The sequence below is a fragment of the Canis lupus genome, chromosome 13 (genome assembly GCF_011100685.1).
Source record: "Canis lupus familiaris isolate Mischka breed German Shepherd chromosome 13, alternate assembly UU_Cfam_GSD_1.0, whole genome shotgun sequence".
NCBI lineage: Eukaryota > Metazoa > Chordata > Mammalia > Carnivora > Canidae > Canis > Canis lupus.
The window spans coordinates 30,395,382-30,419,243 of record NC_049234.1 but is presented as its reverse complement, the minus strand read 5'-3'; the positions used below and the strand labels follow the sequence as shown (position 1 = coordinate 30,419,243).

Here is a 23,862-nt window from a genome sequence, read left to right as displayed (position 1 = left end):
GAGGGGCTCCGGAGTGGGTGGGGGGCCAGCCCCAGTCACCCCCTGGAGCAGCCACGGGCTGCAGGGGCCTTGCCCGGTGGCTCGCCTGCATCAGCTGCACGGCCCTGTAGGAGGCAGCGCCAGGGAGGCGGCTGGAGGTTGTCACCCGGGGAGTCCGGGGCTCGGGCTCATTAGAGTGCCTCCTATTGGGACCTGGAAGGTGGTGAGCCCGGACCCCCAGGGGAGCCCAGGGGGGGAGCCTCTGGCTCTGTCCCTGCCATAGACCATCCCAGTGGAAGACCTCCTGAGGGGTGAGTTCCTGGGCAGCAGTTGGGAAGATTCCAGAAAGATCAGCTCCCCGAGGTGGGAGGGGAGCCAGGGCTCTGGGCATCCAGCTGGCCTGGACCAGCTCTTCATGGGAATCGCCGGAGCCTGCCAGGGCTGTTCCTAGAGGTACAGGGCACACCTCCAGGCCTGCTGCCTGCAACAGGAGGGGCCCACAGGCCACCTATGCCCCTCGGCAGGATGCAGGTGGTGTGCTCCAGGTGGGCCTGAGGGTGGGGTAGAGAAACTGTGGGGACCAGCCCATCCCTGGGGATGGAAATCGTGAGTGTCTCTAGCCCTAGGGCTAATTAGGTGAGAGGATGAGGTCAGAGATGTCACTAAGACCCTGGGACTGACCAGTGTATGCAGGGACAGGTGGGAGCCCCCAGCCTCTGTCCCCTTTCTCTCCAGTCTCCCACCTGCGTTCCCATGGGCCACACCCACCGCAAGCCCCCCGGGGTGGGAGCCCATTGATGCAGGCCCTAGGGTCAGCCCGGGACACGGAGCAAGGCGGGAAAGACAGAGGGAAAGCCCAGATGCCCAGCTCCCCGCCTGAACACCCCCGCCCCCCCCAGGAAGGCTCGGGTGCACACGTTCAGGGCTCCTCGACAGCAGGGCCAGGAGAGGTGGCGCCGTGGGAGGTGCCCTTCTGGGGGCCCTGACTATGCATCCCAGCAGCGTGGCCCAGGCAGGCCATGACCTCCCTTAGCCTGACTTGGAAACCTCACCATGTCATACCCTGCCAGGGGCTTGCTGTGGCCCCCAGGGTGTGGCCCAGCCCGCCCTCCAGCTCCATTTTGCATCTTTCTCTCTGGGGTTCTGCTGGGCTTGGCCTTCTCTCTTTCAGTTCCTTCGGACTCACCCACTCTTCCCCCACAGACCTTTTTTGCACCAGCAGCTGGCCCGGAGGCTCATCTTTTCTGCCCCGTGACCCATCTGTCGTGCAGACCTCAGGCCATTACCACTTCCTGGGGACACTTGCCAGCTGCAGCCCATGCCCACTTCCCTGTGGCACTGCAGGTGGCCGTTATCAGTCAGGGTTCTTGAGGGAAACAGACCCTACAGAATAGGCGTACACATATTCAGGAATTGGCTTAAGTGTTGTGGGACTGGCAACTTCAAAATCCATAGGGCTGGATGGCAGGCTGTAGACTCAGGCAGGATTAGATTTCTCTGTTACGGTGCTGAGATAAAATTCCCTCTCCTGGAAGCCTCTGTTTCCTTCGCTCCTAGGGCCTTCAACTGATTAGATGAGGCCCACCCACATTTTGGAGGATAATCTCCTTTACTTCATGGCAACCACATCTATAAAAATGCCTTCACGGCCACACCTAGACTAGCGTTTGACCAAGCATCCGGGTGCCATGGCCGAGCTGAGTCGACTCATGGATGTGATCCATCTCAGCCTTTCTTAATTCTTCGTGTGATTCCTGAATCATCTCAGCCTCTGCCCCCACTCTGTTAGGTTAAGTTTCCTGAGGGCAAGGGTGAAGGTCATCTACTTTCTCTAACTGTTGTTTTGTGCAGTGCTTGACAGAGCGGCTGCTGCACAGCAGGTGCCCCGTAATCGTTGTGTAAGAGAATCAAAGGGAGAGAGAATCCGTGGCGGGAGTGGCGGGGTGCAAATCAGAGTGAGGTGTCCATCTGGTGCACGGTAACTGCGCCTGACAAGTGTTCTGCTTCGCACAGGCCTCGCCTTCATTCTGAACCCTGCCCCTACCCCCCAATGCATACACATGCTTCCTAGTTTCTCAGATGTACGCTGAGGCCGGGGCGAGGTGAAATTTCCCCAATATTAATGTCGATAACAGCTCTCATTTCCTGAAGGTCAGGATCGTTCTGGACACTTTCTATATCCACAAACCCTCAGCACTGATTCTCATGCATATTATATATATTCAGTATTCTAGGTGACATTTTTATAACGTGGAGGCTACATGTTATAGTCTGTTTGGAAAGTGACCGTCCGTGCTAACCACGTATGCATTAATTTTTTCTCTCTCTCTCTCTCTCTCTTTTTTTAAGTTTTTATTTATTTATTAACAAGAGACACACACAGAGAGGCAGAGACACAGGCAGAGGGAGAAACGCTTCTTGCAGGGAGCCCGATGTAGGACTCAATCCCAGGACCCTGGGGTCACGCCCTGAACCAAAGGCAGACGCTCAGCTGCTGGGCCACCCAGGCGTCCCAAATTTTTTCCTCGTAACTGAGTCTAGGGTGAGCACAGGCTGGCATTGTCGTCTCATTGTAGAGGAGGCCCAGAGATGCGGACTGACCTAAAGTCCTGAGGTGGCTCCGTGTCACTGCCAATCGCGGCGTTGCCGCCCCCGCGTGGGGGCTGTGTCCTTCGTCCCCTGTCCCCTGGGAGGCTCAGGAAGGAGCGAGGCCCCAGGGTCAGCACACCTGCTGGCTGGGTTAATCAGAAACCCAATATTTACTCTGGGAGGAGAGAAGCTGCTGCTCCCCACTCTGCAGTGTCAGGGGAGCCTGTCACCCCTATTTACCCTACGGCCTGGGGACCTCCTCTCAGGCCTCACCTCACCATGGCTGGGTTTCTCTTGGGTGATGTTTTGGTCTGGGAACAGGGTCCAATTGCAGCATGGCTGGCCTGTCTCCCCACCCCCACTCCTGGGGAGCAGTGAGGCACTGAGGGCGTCCAGGTCTGGGCTGGGCCATGGGGATACGGCTGCCAGCTTTGTGGTTGACTCAGAGTGGGTGGAGCTGAGCTGGAGGGAGCCCACTGGGGACCGAGCCAGACAAGCAGGGAGGGCCTGAGCTGGGGCCCCTGCTGATCCCATCAGTACTGGCCAGTGGGGCTCCTCACCTCTCCTGCAGTTCAGATGCCAGGCTCAGGGCAGGGCGGGCCCCTGGACACCACTCTCTGGCCTCTGTCTCACCTGCAACCCCTCTTCATAACCTGCCAGCAGAGGGTCTCGGACAGGGAACTCGATGGGGCCTCTGTTCCTGCCTCTGAAAGATGGAGGTGATCCCCGGTACCTGTCGTGGGGCTCTGGCAACTGGATCGACTGCTTAGAATAGGGCCTGCCAGAGAGAACACCCTACTACTTACTGTTAATGGAGTAACTACAGCCCTACAGCCACCTCAGGGGCAAGGGTGGTTTCGACCCCATATTTATACAGACCAGGGACTCGAGGCTCAGGCGGCCCACGTACCATCCCCGGGATCACACTGCCAGGGGCTCCCGGCCCTCGGATTGTTCTGCAGGGCCTCACCCCTGGCTGCAGCAGCTGGACCAGCTCCCAGACCTCTCCACCTCGGCCTCTGCTGGCTCTTGCTCTGTGTAGGCTCAGACGCCTCCTGAGCTCCTTCCATGGGAAGCGAGCGTGCAAATAGCCACGCCAGGGGCAGCTGCGTGAACAGAGCCAGGCACGTCTTGGAATCTGAGGCCTGGGCCTCCTCTCAACGCTGGCGCCCCATCTCTTGTCAGTGAACAAGTCATTTCCCCTCTCTGAGCTCAACCTCTACATCTGCCAGAAGAAATGGGGCTGAGGGGCCCCTGGGTGGCTCAGGGATTGAGTGTCCACCTTTGGCTCAGGTTGTGATTCTGGGGTCCTGGGTCCCACATCAGGCTCCCAGCATGGAGCCTGCTTCTCCCTCTGCCTATGTCTCTGCTTCTCTCTCTGGGTCTCTCATGAATAAATAAATAAATTCTAAAAAAAAAAAAAAAAAAAGAAAGAAAGAAAGAAAAAGAAATAGGGCTGAAAGGTAAGGGTGAAGGTGTTGGGCTCCATGTGAGAAAACAGAACCCACTGCAGTAATAATGCTTAGGGAGCACTTGGGATGTGCCAAGTTCTGCTCCACACACTTGACTTCCATGGCCTCATGTTTTTCTTGCTCCAACCCAGGGAGGTAGGTCCCCTTCTTATCCACATGCTGTGGACAAAGAAACTGAGGCAGAAACTTTAAGCAGCAGGATTGGATTCAGGGCATCTGGTGCTTGCAAAGTTGTTGGAAAGGTGGCAGGAGGGGAGTCCTTATCCTACTGCTGGAGGCCGAGGTCCAGAGGCCAGGAAATTACAGGAAGCCAAGTGCAAAAGCCAGCCCAAAGGTGAGGGAGGCGGGTGGTTCTGGGTCTGATGCTCTGACCATGCCACCGCCTCCACCGCCGTGGGAAGGACAGCCCTGCCTCCCTTTTGGCTGTCCATCGATTATTGGCTCCAGAGCCCTAAGGGCAGGGGAAGCTGGGACATGTGGATTCCAGACTTTTAGACCCTAACGTAGAGGAGAAGTCACAGAAGAGGGAGGGAAGAGTCCTCGCTCCAGTAGACTATCCAGCCCAGGAGGCCTTGGAAGCAGCAAGAAACAGGAGGATGCCCTACTGCGCTCATGTGCAGGCAAGGTTGATACTCTGAGCACTAACCTTTGCACAGAGAATTTGGGCCACTTGACCTGCAGGCTCTCAGAGGTCATGGCCAGTAGTACCAGAAGCAGTCCAGTCCCTCAAGGGATGGAAGCAGGTAATGGAACAAGTTGGGATCATCATTTTCATAACACCCCTCGGTGGTTCTTTCATGTCTGATTTCATGTGTTCTTTTTTTTTTAAGATTTTATTTATGTATTTGAGAGAAAGCAGAGCTAGAGGGAGAGCACAGGTGGTAGGGGGTGGGGGGACAGAGGCAGAGGGAGAAGCAGACTCCCCGCTGAGCAGGGAGCCCGATGTGGGACTCCATCCAAGGACTGTGGGATGGTGACCCAAGTTGAAGGCAGACCCTCAACCGACGGAGCCACCTAGATGCCCCTCATTTGTTCTTTTAAATAATTACTAGGAAGGCAAGTCAGGGGTTCTGCTGGATTTTTTTTTTTAATGAGGGCCTGGACCTTGGAGAGGACAGAGAATTGACATTTATAATGGGCCAACTCTGTGCCAAAGATTGGCCGGTCGCTTCTGTGCAGATCTTTTTAACCCACCACAACCCTCCGTGTGGACCCTAGTAGTCCCACTTCTTGGATTCAGGAGCCAGTATCAGAGCAATGAAGCACCTTTCCCATGAGCACAGAGCCAGAAATGGGAGGAATTGGGACTTGAACCCGGGTCTTCTGACAACTGTTGACCGTGACCCACTAGCAGGTGCCTCATAGAAGCAGATTAGGTGGGTTCCAGGTGTCCGGTGAACAGGCCAGGGCTGGAGAGCAGTTCAGGGAAGAATGGATCTTCTTTGCTAGAAAGCCTGGAGCCCTTGACCAGTCCGTTCTGATTCCGTGCCACCCTGGGCCACCATGTGAAGCAGCCAGGACATCGTGGGACCCGGTTTTCAATGATCGGAAGGAAGGCTCATGGATGCTAAATCCCCGTAACTACTCATCATGTTCTCGGGGTACGTTGAGCTGGGAAGTCGTCCTCGCTGTGTGTCCTGAAGCTGGTGTGTGTGTTGAGGCAAAGTGAAAGCAGATGGAGCCGGGGGCGGGGAGCTGGTGGCAGACCAAGGGCTGCAGCTGCGGCCCTCTGCCTGTTGATTTGCTGCCTTCCCTCCCACCATCTGCTCGCTTGGCTTGGTGTGAAGAGATTTGATTTGCATGGCACCTCTGGGGCTTCTCTGGGCCCCGCCCTCTTCTCCAGATTTTTCCAAGCTCCTAACACACCCAGGACTCTGTGCCAGGCACCAGGCATCTAGAGAGGCAGAGGAAATGCACTGTGGCCTCCACTTCCAGCAGTGGCAGAGGCTTGTGGACCATTTCTCCTAGCAAGGACTATTAAAGCTGAATGAGCTAGAAATCCAGCTCTTTGGAGGCATTAAGAGAACAGCCAAGGCAGCTAGCACTTGAGAGGTGAAGATCCCTGGGAGGAGGGAGATGGATGGGCTGACCCCGGTACTCCTGCTGCCTTCCTGCTTGAAGGATGTGCTGACTCGTAGGAGGCTCCAGAAGCAAGCAGAGAACAGCAGCTTGGTGTGGGGCCATCTCACATGGCTGGGAATAAAGCAAATTAAATAAAAATTAAAAATAGAACTCAGGGGGCAGCTAGGTGGCTCAGGTGGTTAAGCATCTGCCTTCAGCTCATGTCATGATCTCAGGGTCCTGGGATTGAGCCCTGTGTCCAGCTCTCTGCTCAGCGAAGAGTCTGCTTCTCCCTTTCCTTCTCCTCCTCTCCATGCTTGTGCTCTCTCTCTCTCTCTCTCTCAAATAAATAGGTAAAATCTTTAAAAAAAAATAGAACTCAAGATCTCCAGGTCAGCCCAAATCTAAGCAACCAAGAACCTAGAGCAAAGGGAACCACAGAGAAAACAGGGATGATTCTGCACCCCTTCTTCCTTCTGAAGCATTCGCCAGTATTCCAGGTGCTTGGGAGCAGAGCCTGAGAAACCGAGCTGCGAATAGCAGCTGAGAGATGAAGAGGCCAGACCCAGCTTTTGATAACCTCACGGTGCAGGGGAGGCAGGAATCGGGAGCTGAGAGCATGCAAGGAGGAGGCGCCTTGGTGGGCATCCCAGCTACCCTTTGAGAAGGGCTGTAAGTGGGGGCAAGCCAGAAAGAACCAGTCACTGTGAACACTGAAGCGTGGCCCCAGTCAATCCCGGTCACCACCTGGATCAAAGTAACGTGCCTGTGCCCTACCTGCCCACCAGGAGGCACGCGTTCCCCTCTGAGTAAGGACGGCTCGCTCCAGAGCCTCTGTGCTTTTGGCACACACAGTATGCACCATTACCAGGCGTGCCAGGAGACAGAACCAAGTGATCCAAGAGAGATAAAGAGAGAAAATAGACAATAGAAATAGACCCACAGGTTATCCAAACGTCACAAGGTGCAGACATCGTCTTTAACTGTGATGAATACTTGCAGGAAGATGGACAAGATGGGGAATGTCAGCTGCAATGACCTAGCGCTTATAAAAATTTTGCTCATATGGAAATTCTAGAACTGAAAAATACAATAATTCAAATGAATGTAATACCTTAATTCACACAGCGAAGGAGGATGTGAACAGGGCAGTATCCACCTCAAGAAATTGTTAAGATGACAGATTTCAAGCCCAAAGGAATGACAGGAAAATGACAAGATAATGAAGATGAGAGCAGATATTAATGAAATAGCATGTTGGGTGTCGGCACCTAGAAAGATCCAGGAGAGACAGCCTGGGTGGCTCAGTCGGTTGGGTGTCTGTCTTTGACTCAGGTCATGGTCCCGGGATCACACATTGGGCTCCCTGCTCAGTGGGGAGTCTGCTTCTCCCTCTCCCTGTGCCCCTCCCTCTGTTGCTGTGCTCTCTCTCTCTTGCTCTCTGTCTCAAATAAATAAAATCCTTAAAAAAAAAAAAAAGATCTGGAAGAGGGAATCAGAAGCCTGGGTCAGAGTGCTGGCTCTGTCACCATCTTGCTGTGTGACCTTAGAGAAGTCACTTGCCTTCTCTGAGCCGCAGTTTCCTACGTCAGAGAAATAAGCATAATTATCCATTTTGCCCCGTCGGTGTGAGGATCACACGGAGGACGGTTGCAGCCCCTCTTCATTAGACGTGCTGATGTTACCAGCAACCCTCGTGCAGAGGCCGAGGAGGGCATCCCAGCCTGGGGAGAAGCGTGCACTTGGACAGGCATGAACTACACTTTCAGAAACCCGTACTGTTCACCCACCTGGTGTTCCAAGCATTTCAAACGCCTCATCTGTCAGTGGCTGGTCATTAGCAGCGTCTCCCCATTGCCAGGTGGGTTTATCTTTGTTAGGGACCCACTTTTAGAGAAATCTTGACGTTCTGGGTCCTTGAAAGGGCACGAACGTGCTTCGACACCGTGTGGGTCACCCCGCTAGTGTGTCACTGGCATTCTCTGGTGCCTCCTCCAGGAGAGGCGTACCTTGGAGATAGCGTGGGCCGGGTCCCAGACCGCCGCGGTGAAGGTGGCGGTGGTAACGCAGTGAGTCAAATGAATTTCCTGGTTTCCCAGTGCTGAGTTGCATGTATACCATAGGAGTCTATTCAATGTGCAATAGCATTTTATATCTTTAAGAATCATGATGGAGGGATGCCTGGGTGGCTCAGCGGTTGAGCATCTGCCTTCGGCTCAGGGCATGACCCCGGGGTCCCGGGATCGAGTCCCACATCGGGCTTCCTGCAAGGAGCCTGCTCCTCCCTCTGCCTGTGTCTCTGCCTCTCTCTCTGTGTCTCTCATGAATAAATGAATGAAATCTTAAAAAAAAAAAAAAAGAATCAAGATAGATACCTTAATTTGAAAATACCTCTTTGCGGAAGAGTGCTAACCATCATCTGAGCTTTCAGCCCATCATAATCACCGGTCACAGATCATCTTAGCAAACTACTTAGCAAATGTAGTAATGAAAAAGTCAAAAGTATCAGGAGAATTACCAAAGTGTCGCACGGAGATGCGAAGTGAGCAAGTGCTGTTGGCAGGCTGGCACCCATAGACTTGCACGATGCAGGCTGGCCGTGGAACCTTCCATCTGTAACAAGTGCAGTGTCCGCAGAGCACGAGAAACAGGGAATGGCTTGTCCCTAGTGTGTGGCTGCAGAGGACAGCCACTCTGCAGGTGGGACGGGGAGCTGCGTCCTCCCCACACCCTGTTTTTTTTTTTTTTTTTCCAGGAGGGGGTTGGCCGGCCTCCCTCACTGCACACTTGGCATCTTGGCTTTAGGTCCCATGTCCGGGAGCCGGGCTGGCACGCCCCCATGTGTCGCAGGCTGCTTCGCTTACTGGAGCACAGCAAAGTCACGCATTCCTTGTTTCTTCCCTGGGGCCAGGGAAGGGGGTGGAAGGGTGTTCTCGCTTTTCCACTGCAGCTTATGCCAGGGCTTCGGAAAGCACTAATTGATACCAGCACGGAAGCCTCTGCCGGGAGGTGGGATCCAAACACGTGCTCTGGCCTCCGAGACGTGCCTGCCGGGACGCGCTGCATGGACGGGAGGAGGGTGTCGGGGTTCCCCTGCTTCTGCAGCCCAGCCTTGCCCTCTCAGCCCACCCCAGCATCAGCGTAGACCACGAGGACCTCCCTCATGGAGCCAGGCCGTCGCCGGGCACCTGACCTCTCATTCAGGATTTTATTTGGTCCGCGTGGTTCAACAGCTCTATTTAAGCGACCTTGGCTCTGCCCTTGGCACCGGGTACAGAGTCAGTGAGCGTCCTGGGCCGTGCTCGTCACCAAGACAAATGCAGTGAGAATGTGTCGCTCCTCTGCTCAGACCCTGCAGCGGGTCCCCATGTCATTCAGAGCAAACTTAGTCTTGCCAATGGCTTCCACTCCACCCCACACATGCCTGCTTCTCTCCTTCACGTCGATCCAGGGGTACCAGCCTCCTTTCTCCCAAAGCCACCAGGGCGTTGCAGGTGCCTAGGAAGCTCCCACCTTAGACTCTTTCACAATGTGTCCCAACCCCCTGTCCCAGAGCCTGGCACATCACCGGGCCCTAGGAAATAACGTAGTGAGTGAATCAGATGATCCGACAGACTTTGCCTGGTTGATGGCCCAGAAAAGTGGACAAAACCTGTGTTATCACCCCCATTTTCCAGGTGAAGAAATGGTTCAAAGAGAGCAGGTGACTTGTTCACAGTCACACAGAGAATGGGTGGGACAGCCTGAGAATCAGAGTCTTCTGACTCTTGGGCTTTGCTTTTCTGCTCGGATTGCTCCTCTGACCTGTTGGTCCTTGCCTTTCCTCATTCCTTCATGCCACCCATGCGCCAGGGGACAGGGGCCCAAACATAACTGAGATGGAGTTCCTATCCTCACGGAGCTCCCAGCCCAGGGAGGAGATAGATAAGTGTAAACAGTGCAGGTGGAGCAGAACCACGATACTGTGGAAGCCAGGAAGGGACTCTGCTCCTGCCAGGAGTGGGCAGGCCTTCCTCCAGACGTGAGCACCCGCTGATCCCTGAAGAATGAGCAAGAGTCAAGCAGGGTGGGATGGGCTTTCTGCACAGTGGGGTCAGCCTGGGGTCAGTCACATTGCTTTAAGTTATGAGTAATCTGCTTTACACAATAAAAGAGATGTATTACTATCTCATGTTATTGAAAAGTTGAGGTGTCGCGTGGGCTGCAGGTATGGCTAGATCAGGGATTCAGCACCACTTGTCTCAGCTCTGTTCAGCTGTACCCTCTTCCACATGAGCTGCTGAAATGGCCTGACTTTTGTATACCAGACCAAACAGCCTGAGCGAATAAAGTCTCTGCCCTCCCTGCAAGTCAGGGGTTTCAGAAGTGTGATTGGATGAATTAGCGCACATACCCATCCCAGGTCCGAGAGGGCGGGGAATCTCTGCCAGCCACGTTAAATCAGAGCCCGCCCTTGAGGATCAGCAGGTTGATCTCACTCCGGAGCCAGAGCTGCTTCTTCCTGGAGGAGCAGGGGGTGGCTGGAAGGGACAACTCTGAACACGTTAGGTTATAAACACGAGTCAGGTTGTCTTGAACAGTGAAATGGAGCAGTAGGCGAATCAAGATGCCCTTGCCAACTGAGCTGAAGAGTTGAGGAAGCTGGGAGAGGCTGTAGCATGTTGCTACATATTGGATGTCTCCAGAGGGCACAATGGATTTAACCTGATTTTTAAGCATCCCCTCCCCACGCCCTGCCCCCCCCCCCACTTTCCTACCAAAAGGCAATCAATAACCCTTCAACTGTCACTTTCCTAGAAAAAAAAAATGGATCCTGCTCGTGGACATCTACATATCGAGGATGGGAACAAATTGACAGGGCGGTGATTAGGTCGGGGACGAGGGACACATTCTGAGCAAAGACCAGAGTCGTCATGCTCATGTGAAGAGATGTGACCACCACAAAGCCAGTGCAGTCTAGGGGGTGGGGGGCTTGTGTGGCGGGCATCTGAAGAGTCCCTGTTTGCTTTCTTTGATGAAAATATACCCTCCCACCCCCACTTCTGTATCTTCTTCCTACTGTAGACCCGTGACAGACAGGGTGTCGCTTCCAGAGCAGAGCCCCTCCAGGCACGGGGAATCAGAGGCCCGTGAATTGGGATTCAGGTCCTGCTTCCCCCTTTCCCCATGACCTTGGGCAAGTCATTTCACCTCCTTGAATGTCAGTTTATTCTGAGCACAAAATGGGGAACCCCAATCAGGCTGGCAGTATGCAAGGAGGACGGCTGCAGGAAGTTGCTGTACATGAATGGTTTTTACCATCGCATCTGGTTTTTAGTGGATCACCCAAGAATATTTATCCATGCATTGATAGAGGAAAAGCTTAGCAATTGCCCAATAGATCCCAGAAGCTCGGCATGTAGCATCTTATCTTATCTTTATAACCATTTGTAAGTGGAGGTGTTGTTTTCCCATTTTACAGAGGAAGATTGACCTGACTTCCCAAGACCATACATCTGGTAAACCGGAACCTGCACCTGCGCCATCTCAAGCCTACTCTGGAGGCCCGAGGCTAATTGGCAGAGTTTGAGGGCTGAGGTGGGCAGAAGCGTACAGTCCTTGATGGAATTCAAACCCCAAAAGGGAGTGACGGAGAAAGAAAGTAGCATGTCCTTGGCCTGTGCTGAGCCATCGCTGTGTGCATTGCACCCTACGTGCACGCTTGACTCATTCCACAGACTTCGTTTGAATGCTTAAATGTACCTGGTTCTGGTTGGGGGAAAGATGGTGGGGCGACTCCTGTGTCCCTTAGCAACCTTGCAGAATGGGCGTAGACATCCCAGTATAGACACGCACACACCAAGGCCCAAGAGGGTAAAGAGATGGTCCATTGCCACCCACCGCATTGGCCTGACCCCAGAACAAGCTGACAGAGCTCATCCTGGAGGAGGTGGTGAGAGGGAAATGGTGTTTTAGAGCAAACTAATAGAATTTCATCCTGTTTTCTTCCTCCTTTTCTGTACAGATGACAGACAACCCTCAGTGCCTTCATCGGGCGGGCTGCTTACCTGCACATCCCTGGTGACAGCATGGGAAAGACCGCTTCTAATTAAGCGTCATCACACATCACCCTTTTCCGGAGGAAGAGAGGCAAAGACAGCTCCCCTCTATCCTGCACTGTGAACCTTCCTCCGAGGTCCTCCCCTCACCCCCGAGAGTCCTTGCCCTGTCACCAAGATTAATTACCCCTCAACCCCTTTGGATGGCAAAGGCAGTCATTTTATTAAGTTTGATTAAAGCTTCAAGAGACATTGCCGGATGTTTCAGGACTGCTGACAAAGCAGCCTGCTTGTTTCCTGAAAAGACCAATTATATGCAAGAAGCGTCAGCCCCACTCCCCGAGGGGTCCACTTAGCCTCCGACCACCACAGGGTGATGTCCAGCGCACCGGTGTGGCCATCACCTGGCGGGAGTGAGGTCGGCCGTAGCAGGTCTGGAGGCCCCCCTGCGAGTCCCTGCCTCACCCTGTGACTGAGCCTCTCGTCTCTGGGAATTTTGTTCCAAATTCCCCGTCTACCAGGTGTGATTTCCTCCAGCCCCACCAGCCCTGGGAGGCGCCCATCCAGAGAGCAGAGATGGTGACCATGAGAAAGAGGACTCTCAAAGTGCTCACCCTCCTCGTCCTCTTCATCTTCCTCACCTCCTTCTTCCTGAATTACTCCCACACCATGGTGACCACCACCTGGTTTCCCAAGCAGATGGTTGTCGAGCTCTCAGAGAACTTTAAGAAGTTCATGAAATACACTCACAGGCCTTGCACCTGTGCCCGCTGCATCGGGCAGCAGAGGGTCTCGGCCTGGTTCGATGAGAGGTTCAACCGGTCCATGCAGCCGCTGCTGACCGCCCAGAACGCCCTCTTGGAGGAGGACACCTACAGCTGGTGGCTGGTGAGAGCCGGGGCTGGGTGTGGGGCTGGGGCCCAGCGGGGCGGGCGTGCCGAGTGCGGGGAGGGGTGCACCTGGGGCCCTGCCGGGCGCTTAGCCAGATTTGGGATATTGGAGTGCATTCATTCGTTCAACAATGATTTATCGAGGATCTGCTACATGTAAATCAGTGCAGAGCGCTCCGTATTCGTTTGTGGGGTCTGCTGGAGCCGACTGCCGCAAACTGGGTGCCTTGAAACAACAGACGCATCTGCCTGCCTCCATCTCCACCTGACCCTCTCTTCTGGGTCTCTCTGCATCTCTGGTCTCTCTCTGCCTTTCTGTGCAAGGCCACCGGTTACTCCGTTCAGGGCGCCCTAAATTCCAGGTGATCTCATCTCGAGATCCTTTTATTTTTTTTAAAGATTTTATTTATTTATCCATGAGAGACACAGAAGGAGAGAGAGGCAGAGACACAGGCAGAGGGAGAAGCAGGCTCCCTGCGGGGGATCCCAGGACCCCAAGATCACTCCTTGAGCCAAAGGCCGACAGATGCTCAACTACTGAGTCACCGAGGTGCCCCCATCTTCAGATCCTTAACTCAACAATCTCTGTAAAGTGCCTTTCCCACAAGGTCCCATTCACAGGTTCCGGGAGTTGGGGCTTGGACCTACCTTTGTGGAGGCTACTGGCTCCACTCGCTGCAGATGTTGAGATGCAAAAAAGAAACAAGGTCCTTACCCTCATGGAACTGGCTGAGAGAGAGAGTTAAGAAACCAAGAAGACAGGCTCAGGTGGAAATGCCTTGGGGAAGGTCAGATGAGGTTTGTGATAGAGAGAAGCTGGGGTTGGGGACCTCTGAACATGGGGCCATCAGGGAAGGTCTCTGAGGAGACAAGACTTGAACTAAAACCCAGAGGTAGAGGAGGCATCGGCCGTGGGAGGATCCGGAGAATGTGCTACAGGTCATGGTGGCATCCAGCCTAGGAGGCCCAGGGTGGCCCCTGCTGGGGTGTATTGGAGGAGCAGGGGACCTGGCAGTGGGCAGCACCCACGGTGGGGCATTGGGTCTGTTCTGTGTGCGACAGCAAGCCACTGTGAGTCTGAAGGGAGTCCTGTGATCTGATCTAGTGGTTTGAGAGGTTATTCTGGTTGCTGAACCCCAAAAGGGAGCGGAGGGGAGTAGGACATAATTTATGCCTCTCAGATTTATTGAGCACCTACTATATGCCAAACACCAATAGACTGAGACCGAAAAGGCAATCTTCCTTCCCTTTCTTAGGGGTTGCAGGGGGCGGTGAGAGGGGAGGAGACAGCCAGCCACACGCCAGGGTGATAGGTGCTGCTCGGGAAGCGGCACAGCAGGTGCAGAGGCCCAGGACCCAACCCTGGGGCTGGGGCCGGGGCTCTCGGAGAGGGCTTCCCGGGGGAGATAGTGGCGCAGCTCATCATAAGGGACTCAGAGAGGTGGTCCAGGTGGGGAGCAGACGGGGGGTCTCCAGGTGGAGGGGCCAGTTTGTGTATCGGCCTGGAGGCGTGAGAAAGGCCTGCGTGGTTGCTGGAGAGGTAGGGCGTCCCGGCTAACCTCCGAATGGGAGCGAGGAGCGGGGTGCGAGCCATGAGGCCGTTGTCGTGGCTCATGAAGTTCTTCATATATCATGTTAAGAAGTACAGAGAGTTGCCCGTAGGCTGAGAAAACCAGGGAGGCCTTCCTGCAAGAGGCCGGCTTTCCCAGTCCACGATTCTCTAAGCATCTCTTGCGCTCTGGGAGCTTACGGTCTCTTGGAACAGCTGAGAAGAGTCTACAGCGACTCAGGAGAAGTGAATCGGAATGCCCGGGCTGAGTCTTGGTTCACTAGGGCCGTGCTGAGCACCTCAGCGTGCGATTCCTGGGGTGACGGGCCACAACAGGCCAGGCCTTCACCCCCTGGAAGATTCCAGTGTCTGCTGAAGTGGCCCATGCTTGACCAGGATTAGGGCAGGGTTTCAACCTCGTGCTCTTGACCCTCGGAGTCATCTTCTGTGTCTGGGACCGTCCTGCACGTTGTAGGATGTGTATTAGCAGCATCCCTGGTCTCTACCCCTCAAATGCCGGCACCCTCTCCTCACCCCCCAGCTGTGAGAACCAGAATGTCTCCAGATAATGCCAGGTGACCCTGGCAGGGGGACGAGGGGTCGCGGAATTGCCTCCATAACCACTGGGATAGAGGAGCGAAAACTCGGTTAAGAAAAGTGATTTGCTCTTAGCAGCACACCCGATCTCGCCCTCAGTACCTAGAAGTGATGATGAGAAACTTCTAGAATGGGTAGCAGGACAGTACTCACCGGCTTCCTTCCCAAAGGTCTTCGGGGAGGGCAGTTCCTAAACCTCTCAGGCTGGCTTGGCCCAGGATGGATAAAAAGGTCTAAGAAAAAAAAAAAAATTCCGTTTCTTGCTATACCTGCGTCTTCATAGGACACGCTCTGTGCCTTCTAGGCTCAGGAATTAGGACTTGGCATCACCGTGCATCACGGTGCCTGGGTTTTGCTCCTGACTTTCTAGGTCTTGCTTTTGAGGAACCTCTTCATCTGGCTGAGTCTCAGATTGAGGCCATCACAGCTGCCCGCCAGCCACCCGCTTCTCTGCACCCCTGCAAGCGTTAGTTTTTGTTTGTTTGTTTGTTTGTTTGTTTGCAAGCGTTAGTTTTTAACACTTGTATTTATATTTGCCGGCTGAATGGGCAAGTCTGAATGAATTTCTTTCCCCCGCGCCCCGCCCCCCAAACAGCGCTTATCCAAGGCTGAACGTTCTTCTTTTCTTTTTTTTTTTTTTAAAGATTTTATTTATTTATTCATGGGAGACACACACACACACACACACACACACACACACACACAGAGGCAGAGACACAGGCTCCATGCAGGGAGCCCGACGTGGGACTCCATCCCTGGTCTCCAGGATCACGCCCTGGGCGGAAGGTGGTGCTAAACTGCTGAGCCACCCGGGCTGCCCCTGAACATTTTTCTAAGCGACTGTTGGGATGTTATCAAATTGCCCTCCCGTGTCCCCACCTGCAGCCCTTAGCTGCACCCCTTCTTCCCTGCAGCTCAGCCCTTCGTGGCCACTTGGAAGGGATGGGTGGTGGCGGGGAGAGAGCCCTCACCAGTAGAAATCAATAGAAAGGAGCAGGGCTGTACGGCGGCTTCTTAGGTTCCTGGACAACACAGAGGCCACAGGTCTTTTTTTTTTTTTTTTTTGGATTTTATTTATTTATTTGAGAAAGAGAGAGAGAGAAGGAGCAGGGGGAGGGGCAGAGGGAGAGGGAGAAGCAGACTCCTTGCTGAACGGGAGCCCGATGTGGGGCTCGATCCTGGGGAGTGTGGGATCATGGCCCGAGCTGAAGGCAGAGGCTTCACCGACTGAGCCACCCAGGCGCCCCCTGCCCACGTGTCTTGAGGAAAGAATCAGGACCCCGTATTGGACAAGTATTCCTGTTCTCTGGTTGGAGCACAGGGTATTTGAGGTCAACACCACCCTGTGCACTCCAGGATGCATCACAGCGCTGGGTGCAGGCCCCCTCGCAGCCGGGACCATCTCGTCGACAGATCTGGACCCAGGACCCCAGACCCCAAACGTGGAGCCCTTGCCTTTCAGATGCTCAGAGGCTGGGGGGTGGGGGTGGCTGCCGGGGGCTCAGCTGGAGGAGAACCAGCTGAAGGTGGCTGGTGCCTCGTGACAGGGGAGGGAGGCCCCGACTCCCTGGACTCACTCTGCCCCAGACGACTAGAGTTGGGTGCTCCTGCCATCTGTGCGAGGGGACACCCAGCCCAGGGAAGACAGGCCACTCAGCCACCTGTGAGGAGCCGGGCCTGGGACCCAGCACACTGGCCTCCCTTCCCCTGGACCCCAGAAGGGAGGCCTGGGAGGGGGTGCGGGTCAGAGCCGGAGCTGTGGGGAGCTGGAGTCTAAGGGACTGAGATGCCTTGGGAGTTGCGAAGCCCCCCGAGACGGGAGCCGCAGAGCAAGCTGGATTTGGAAGGAGGAGCAAGGTTCCCTGGGCGAAGGAGAGAGGAAGGGTAGGAGGCGGGAGAGGGTACCTCTTTCCAGGGGCGTCAGGAGGCCGGACGTCGTGCCTCCAGGCTGGGTGGTCTGTGCTGCAGTTCACACCCGCCGGCTCCCCCGTGCCGTCAGGCGAAGTGCAGGGGCGGTGAGCGTGAGCGAAGCATTCGGTGTCTGTGCCCCGAGTGAGGGTGCCCGCGATGTGCACCCCCCTGGCCCCAGCCCGGTGGAGCAGACCCCGCACCTGCTTCCCCGCCCTGCCCTAAGTCACAGGACAGCCTCAAGGAGCCCCCAGCCCCCAGTTGGCAGGCACTTATGGAGCGCCGACTGTATACAAAGGGGGATACTTGGACACTCCCCTGCAAGAGTGACAGGGGGAGGGAGGGGGACGGTGTTTTTGAACTTCTCAGCATCCTCTGGTGTGCGGGAGTTAGCAGCCTGGTGATGCTTTTACCGTCACTTGCAAAAGTCAGGGCAATGGGAGCGCCCCTTCCCCGGGCACAGGGCCAGGGGACGCAGCAGTGAGCAGGTGGGGGGTTGAGGATTCAGAGCTGCAGAACCTCAGCTGGGCTTTCCCACCCCAGTTCCTGTGTGGATGCAAACGCGCCCGGCGGCCCAGCCCTTCCCAGACTCGCTGGGCCCCGTGTCCACCCCTGCCGGCGAGGCACGACCGCAGACCGCAGAGCCGAAGCCGCGGGTAGCGCGATGCTCGGCGAGGCCAGGGCCAGGCGTTGAGAAGACGCTCGCGTCCCAGGGCGTGGAAGGGAGTCCGCTCTCCATTCTCTTGCTGTGTTTGCAGTCGCAAGGACGTTAATTCGACCCGACGTTTCGTTCCGCGCCCCTCCCGCACCTGCCGGTCTTCCTTCCAGCAAAGAGTGGGCAGCTTGCCCGGCGAGCAACAGCGCGAGCGGGAATCCAGCAACGTCGTCTTGTTCTCATTGTTTCGTGCGATTACTTTTTTTTTTTTTTTTTTTTGCTTCTGCCAAGTAATCCTCACTTTCCACTTGTGGTCAGGATGGGAGATTTCCTAGTAAAATGAACTGATTTTTTTTTTTTCTGAAATGAGCCATTAAAGATGAGTGAGTCAGTAATAGCCGGGCGAAGACACCGCTGTGCTTGTGCTCCCCAGTCACGTCCCCTGGGCGCCCCTCAAGACTTCAGACCCCGGGGCCTCGGCGATGTACTAGGTGCTCAGTAAATACTGCTGAGCACTGGCCAGAGGATGCCGTGTCCCTCCTTAATCCCAGGGACAGTGCCAGACTCCCATGAGGTAAAGACGCAGGGGTGAGGACCCCAGCCCTGAGCGTGTCCTCACGGTGCTGGGCGCACAGGGCCCCGTCCTGGGTTCCGGCAGGACCGTGGCCGCGGCCCCCTCCCTACCCACACCAGCAGCAGCATCGCCCCCGGGGAGCCCGTTGGAAGCGCAGGATCTTGGGCTCAGCCCAGCGCTCCGGGGTCAGGCTCTTTGAGTAGACGAGTTCCTGGGTGACTGCCCACCCAGGAGCTTGGAGCCGGCCCAGGAGATCTTATCGGAAGCAGGTGTTTAATCTGGGGATTGTTCTGTTTTATTGTGTTAAAATGTACATAACCTAATATTTACCATCTTGACCATTTGTTAAGTGTACAATTCGGTGGCAGGAAGGATATTCACAGGGTTGTGTAACCAACACCACCCTCTAGAGCCAGCATCGGGTGCCCCAAACCCTGCCCTGTTAAACCCTAACTCCCTCCCCTTAGCCCTCCCTCGGGCCCTGGCAGCCGCCTACCCTCTGTGGATTCGACTCCTCTAGGGGACCCCATATAGTGGAATCCTACAACATTTGTCCTCCTGTGTCTGGCTGCTGTCACTAAACATGTTTCCAAGGCCCATCCATGCTGTAGCATGGATCAGAATTCCCCCCCTCCTTTTTTTAAGGATTTTATTCATTTATTTATTAGAGAGAGAAATCAGGAGCTTGGGGGTGGGGATGGGGAGGCGCAGAGGAAGAGGGAGAAGCAGACTCCCTGCTGAGCAGGGAGCCCGACAGGGCCCCATCCCAGGACTCGGGGGGTCGTGTCCTGAGCCGAAGGCAGACGCTTTACCAATGGAGCCAATACAGGGGCCCCTGAAATTCCCTTTTTTAAGATGGAATGATGTTCCGCACTTGTCTTATCTGTTCACCTGCCAGTAGACAGGTACTGGGTCGCTTCCGCCTCTTGGCTGCGGCGGACCCTGCTGCTGTGAACACGGGCGTACGAGAACCCTGTTTTCCGTCCTTCCGAGGATGTACTTGTGTGTGTTTTCCACGGCGGCCACACCATCTGATGTGCCCACCAGCAATGCATGAGGTTCCAGGATCTCTACATCCTCCCCCAACACTCGTTATTTCTCTCTCTCTCTCTCTCTCTTTTTAATTTATGATAAGCCTCCTGGGGGTGGTGGTGAGAGGTCCAGCTCTTGTCGCCTGTGGCTCTCTCATGACATGTATGGAGGAGATGCTGGAGGTTTTAACTAGAGGAGCCACCTGGAACTCCTGGTGGGCCTCTCCCTCGGAGACCTGATTCCTTCCATCTCGGGGCCGGGGGTGCTGCCTGCCTCTGGATCTCCCCATAGACCCCATCACGAATCTCCTGGACGGTGGTCAAAGCAGGCCCTAGGCTATCCTTTCTTTTCTCAGCCACTCAGCCCTGGGCCAGGGGGCTGGGAGAGGCTAGTGAGACTCACCCCACAGCCAACCTCCCCACCCGTGACCCCCCACCCCGGCCCCTACAACCCCATGGACTGGGCTTTCTGAAAGGTCAAGGTTCCAAGGGTCTGAGATGGGGGCAGTATTGTGGGAGAGACTTTGAGGTGGGTTTCTAAAAGCCTGGGTTCAAATCCTGGTTTGGGATTTGGGACCTGTGGTTCAGCCAGCCCGGGCCCCAGAGCATCCTCCTCGTCCACAGTTCAGATGTGGTGTGGTATAGATGTTGCGGCACGGCGACGGGGTCAGAGGTGATAACTGCTTAGGAAATGTCTCCAGGTTTTACCGTGAGTGAGGAGGTGGGAAGTCTGGAGCTAGGTCTTCAAGGATGAAAACAGTTTGCCAGGCAGACATCGGAGGCCTTGTGCATCCAGCAAAGGGCTGGTTTTTTGGTCTTGCTGGAGCCCAGTGGTCCCCTGGGAGGAGTGGCAGGGGCAGGAGGATGGAGGGAGCAGAAGCAGGGAGGTGGGCTCAGAGGTCACCTGACCCTTCTCCTATCACCCGATGTCATTGCCTCCGGCTGATGGAGGAGCTAGCACATAGTAGGTGCTCAATAAGCCTTTGCAGAATGAGTGAGGGAGCTCTCTCCCGTCTCCTGGAGTGGGCCCTGGGCTTCTGGACCAGCGGGGAGGTGGCTGGCTGAGCCTCCTGGGGCCTCCGGCGCCTTGCAGAAGGGAAGGTACTGGAGAAGGGGGCCCAGGGAGGGGGCTCAGGGGCCCCGGCCAGAGGCAGCACAGCCCGGCTGACCTTTCTCCTTCCACCCTCCGCCCGCAGAGGCTCCAGCGGGAGAAGCAACCCAACAACTTGAACGATACCATCAGGGAGCTGTTCCAGGTGGTGCCCGGGAACGTGGACCCCCTGCTGGAGAAGAGGTCGGTGGGCTGCCGGCGCTGCGCAGTCGTGGGCAACTCTGGCAACCTCCGAGAGTCCTGGTACGGGCCTCAGATCGACAGCCACGACTTCGTGCTCAGGTGAGCGCCTGGAGCCCCTCGGAGCCGCGGGAGGCGCCTGGGCTCAGGGCCAGGAGGGCAAGACCCAGTCCTAGCAGGCCTAGACTCCCCTTCGGACCTTGGGGGCTCCCTGTGGGCCTCAGTTTCCCCATCTGTGCATTATAGGAAGGAGGTAGACCAGCAGTGCCTCTCTGGACCCCGATGGGAGACCATAAACGGGAGGAAGCCAGCAGGTCGGGAGCTTTGCACAGAGAGGCCTGGAGGGAGGGCAAGAGGCAGTTGCAGACCCTTGTCTGATCTTTAAAATTCAGCCCCATTTTGCAACCTAGGCTGTAATAAAACTATGTGCTTTTAATGTAAATGCATTTCCCTGTCACCAAGGAGAATAGTTTCCCTGGGAAGAGATGTATTCTGGGTTTCTTATAATCTCCACGCTGTTCACTCGGTAGTGAGGCCGCTGCTCCCCAGGCACCTTCTAGAATAGTCTCCTGTCTCTGCGATCTCTGCATTTATGTCCTTAGACTGCTCTCACCCGGCTTCTCGGAGCCTCCGTGTGCCCGGCGTGCGGCAGGAACATCCGTGGGGGAGGGAAAGCATCGGGTCCCAGGTCAGACAGACCTGAGTTCAAGGCTGCACACTTGCCAGCTCCGTGTCCTGGGACTAATTCTTGGCGTTCAGATTTCTCCCATCATAGAATAGGACCAGAGAATACCTCCCGGGCGCAGTCATCATTCGGATGTAATGAGGCGCGCCTCTTGGCCAGGACGGGGCCTTGCGCACAGTAGGTCAGCAGGAGTGGCCACGGTCAGGCTCGCTCCAGAGCGCGTAAGAGATGGAAAGCAGCAAGAGCATTTGAGCTGTGTCCTGATCGTCTCCATCGAAGCCGCCCCCTTGCGACGTGATGCGATGCGTGTCCCGCTGTCCCTTCCCTCCCAGGATGAACAAGGCCCCCACGGCGGGCTTCGAGATGGACGTCGGGAGCAAGACCACCCACCACCTGGTGTACCCCGAGAGCTTCAGGGAGCTGGCGGAGAATGTCAGCATGGTCCTGGTGCCCTTCAAGACCACCGACCTGGAGTGGGTGGTCAGTGCCACCACCACAGGCACCATCTCTCAGTGAGTCCCCGGGGTGGAGAGCCCCCACGCCCTCACTGGTCCTCCGTGCCCCCACCATGTGGTGCCCGCACCAGGATGCCTCCCCCGCTGGACTTCCTTCTGGAATGCACCAGCCCCGCAGTCTGCAGGCTGCCACCCAGCCTGCAGCGACTCCTGGTCCCTTCCTCTGCTGCTAACACCCTGCAAGCTTTGACCTTCCCCCCTCCTCACGACTCCAGAATAGGCTCTAGGGCTTACTGGAAACTCCTCGGGAGGAGGGACCTCCCCACCCAGAAAGGACTCTGCACATGACAGATCTGCTTTGTTTCTGCCATGCATCCCGAGGCTGACAGCCCCCCACCTTGGGAGCTCTAAAAATAGCCCCAGAGAGCACTGGGGGCAGGCAGGGAGGCCCAGCGCCCGCTGGCAGCTGCAGCCTGAGTCGTCGTGAGCTGTCCCGAGAGTGGGGGGCTCACCTGAGCGGTTCTTCTGTTCCAGGCACCCCACTGGGTACTGAGCACTTGCCGTCTCCTTGCATTCCTCCGCGGTTTGTGGTTTGTGCCTCTCGCCTCCCTCCTCCCGGGGAGGACCCCCCATGGAGGCCTGCCCAACCATGCTGCCCAAGCTTGAGAGCCAGGCTGGGCCTCGGTCTGAGCCCTAGGTCCCTTACTCTTCCTGAAAAGAAGCAGCTTCCCTGTCCAGATGGCCAGCAGCCTCCTGGTCCGGGGCCCGGCCAAGCCTGATGGCCTGGGGTGCAGGAGTCTGGGGCCACCCCCTCAGGAGGGCAGTGAGGGACGCAGGCTCAGGCAGGGGAGGAGCGGGCCAAGCCTGAGCTCAGCTGCCCTCTCCTCCCACCCCGTCCCATGAGGTCAGGAGCATGAATTGCCCCAGTAGATCCCACGTGAGGCGTTTACATCTGCACCTTGGGGCACACGTAACGTTGCAGATGGGAGGGGGCCTTTGTGAGGCTCATCCTTCATCCTTTGAGCTGTGCTCCATCAGGCTCCTTCAGGCTTGCTTGGAGCCAGTCCCCTGGTCTTCACCTTTCTGGGGGAAAATATGGCATTTAAAAAAAAAATTCTTGGGATGAGCACTGGGTGTTATACTATGTGTTGGCAAGTCGAACTTCAATAAAAAAGCATATATATTATATATACATATATGTACAATATACATATGTATATTGTATATACATTTTATGTATATATACATATTTTTTATATATATAGAAAATTCTTGAGTGAGCCACGAGCGCCCTCTGGTGTCCTTAATGGGCCACTGCTGCAGGAGGACAGGCCGGGGCGGGAAGTGGCGTCTCTGCCTCCCTCTCCAGGGTCAGCCCCAAGCGCTGCGGCCTGGCCCCCTCAGCCCCCTCCACCCCCTCCCACATTAACCACCTGCTCTTTCTCTGCCTGCAGCACCTATGTTCCTGTTCCTGCAAAGATCAAAGTGAAAAAGGATAAGGTAAGTTGAGGCTGAGGATCCTCGTCCTATGAGCTCAGGCTCAGTTTGGTGACAGAGAGCACCACCTCTCCCCTCTGCCAGCACCTGGCTGCAGAGAGCCCTTGGGCCCCTGGGCGGGCGGAGGCCTCCACGCAGCTTCCCGGCTCGACAGACAAACCCTGACAAAGCCTCTCCCAAGTGGGGGCCCCCGACCAGCGGTGTCACCGGGATATACTGTTGCAAATGCACATACTCAGACCTACCCCAAACCAACTGCATCAGAAACTCTACAGGGAGGGGACGGCCCAGTGACCTGGGCTTTAACTGGCCCTCCAGGGGTGCTGATGTGGCTGCATTTAGAATCAGAGCTGCACAGGGGTGAGCTTTTCAAAGCCAGACCTCACCTCCTGCCTCCCTGGCTCCTCCTCCCCAGAAGGGGGTAGGCCAAGACCTGGGCAAGGGGCCGGAGGATGAAAGTCACGACGTGTCCACCACACGTGTCCGTTGCACACACTGTGCTTTTTTAGATGTCGAGATGAGGGTCAGAGAGGTCAAGTAACGTGCTCAGGACCCCACAGGCAGTTCATGGTGTGGCTGGAACTGGAGCGC

The 23,862-nt window shown here is 55.8% G+C and overlaps 1 protein-coding gene across 12 annotated transcripts in view; it reads left to right on the top strand.

The window, feature by feature from the left end:
* Positions 1 to 23,862, top strand: part of ST3GAL1 (ST3 beta-galactoside alpha-2,3-sialyltransferase 1) — a 97,254-nt gene that overhangs the window by 65,989 nt on the left and 7,403 nt on the right. For 8 of the 12 annotated variants that reach the window (XM_038555568.1, XM_038555578.1, XM_038555566.1 and 5 more), the window contains 5 exons: positions 11,563 to 11,678; positions 12,106 to 13,027; positions 20,540 to 20,736; positions 21,652 to 21,831; positions 23,229 to 23,274. In XM_038555568.1, coding sequence (XP_038411496.1) covers positions 12,716 to 13,027; positions 20,540 to 20,736; positions 21,652 to 21,831; positions 23,229 to 23,274 — 735 coding nt within the window. In that variant the 5' untranslated portion in view covers positions 11,563 to 11,678; positions 12,106 to 12,715. Of the gene's footprint in view, positions 1 to 5,489; positions 5,642 to 7,781; positions 7,963 to 11,562; positions 11,679 to 12,105; positions 13,028 to 20,539; positions 20,737 to 21,651; positions 21,832 to 23,228; positions 23,275 to 23,862 lie in introns of those variants that run through there. The other 4 variants (XM_038555573.1, XM_038555572.1, XM_038555567.1 and 1 more) reach the window with 4 other exon arrangements.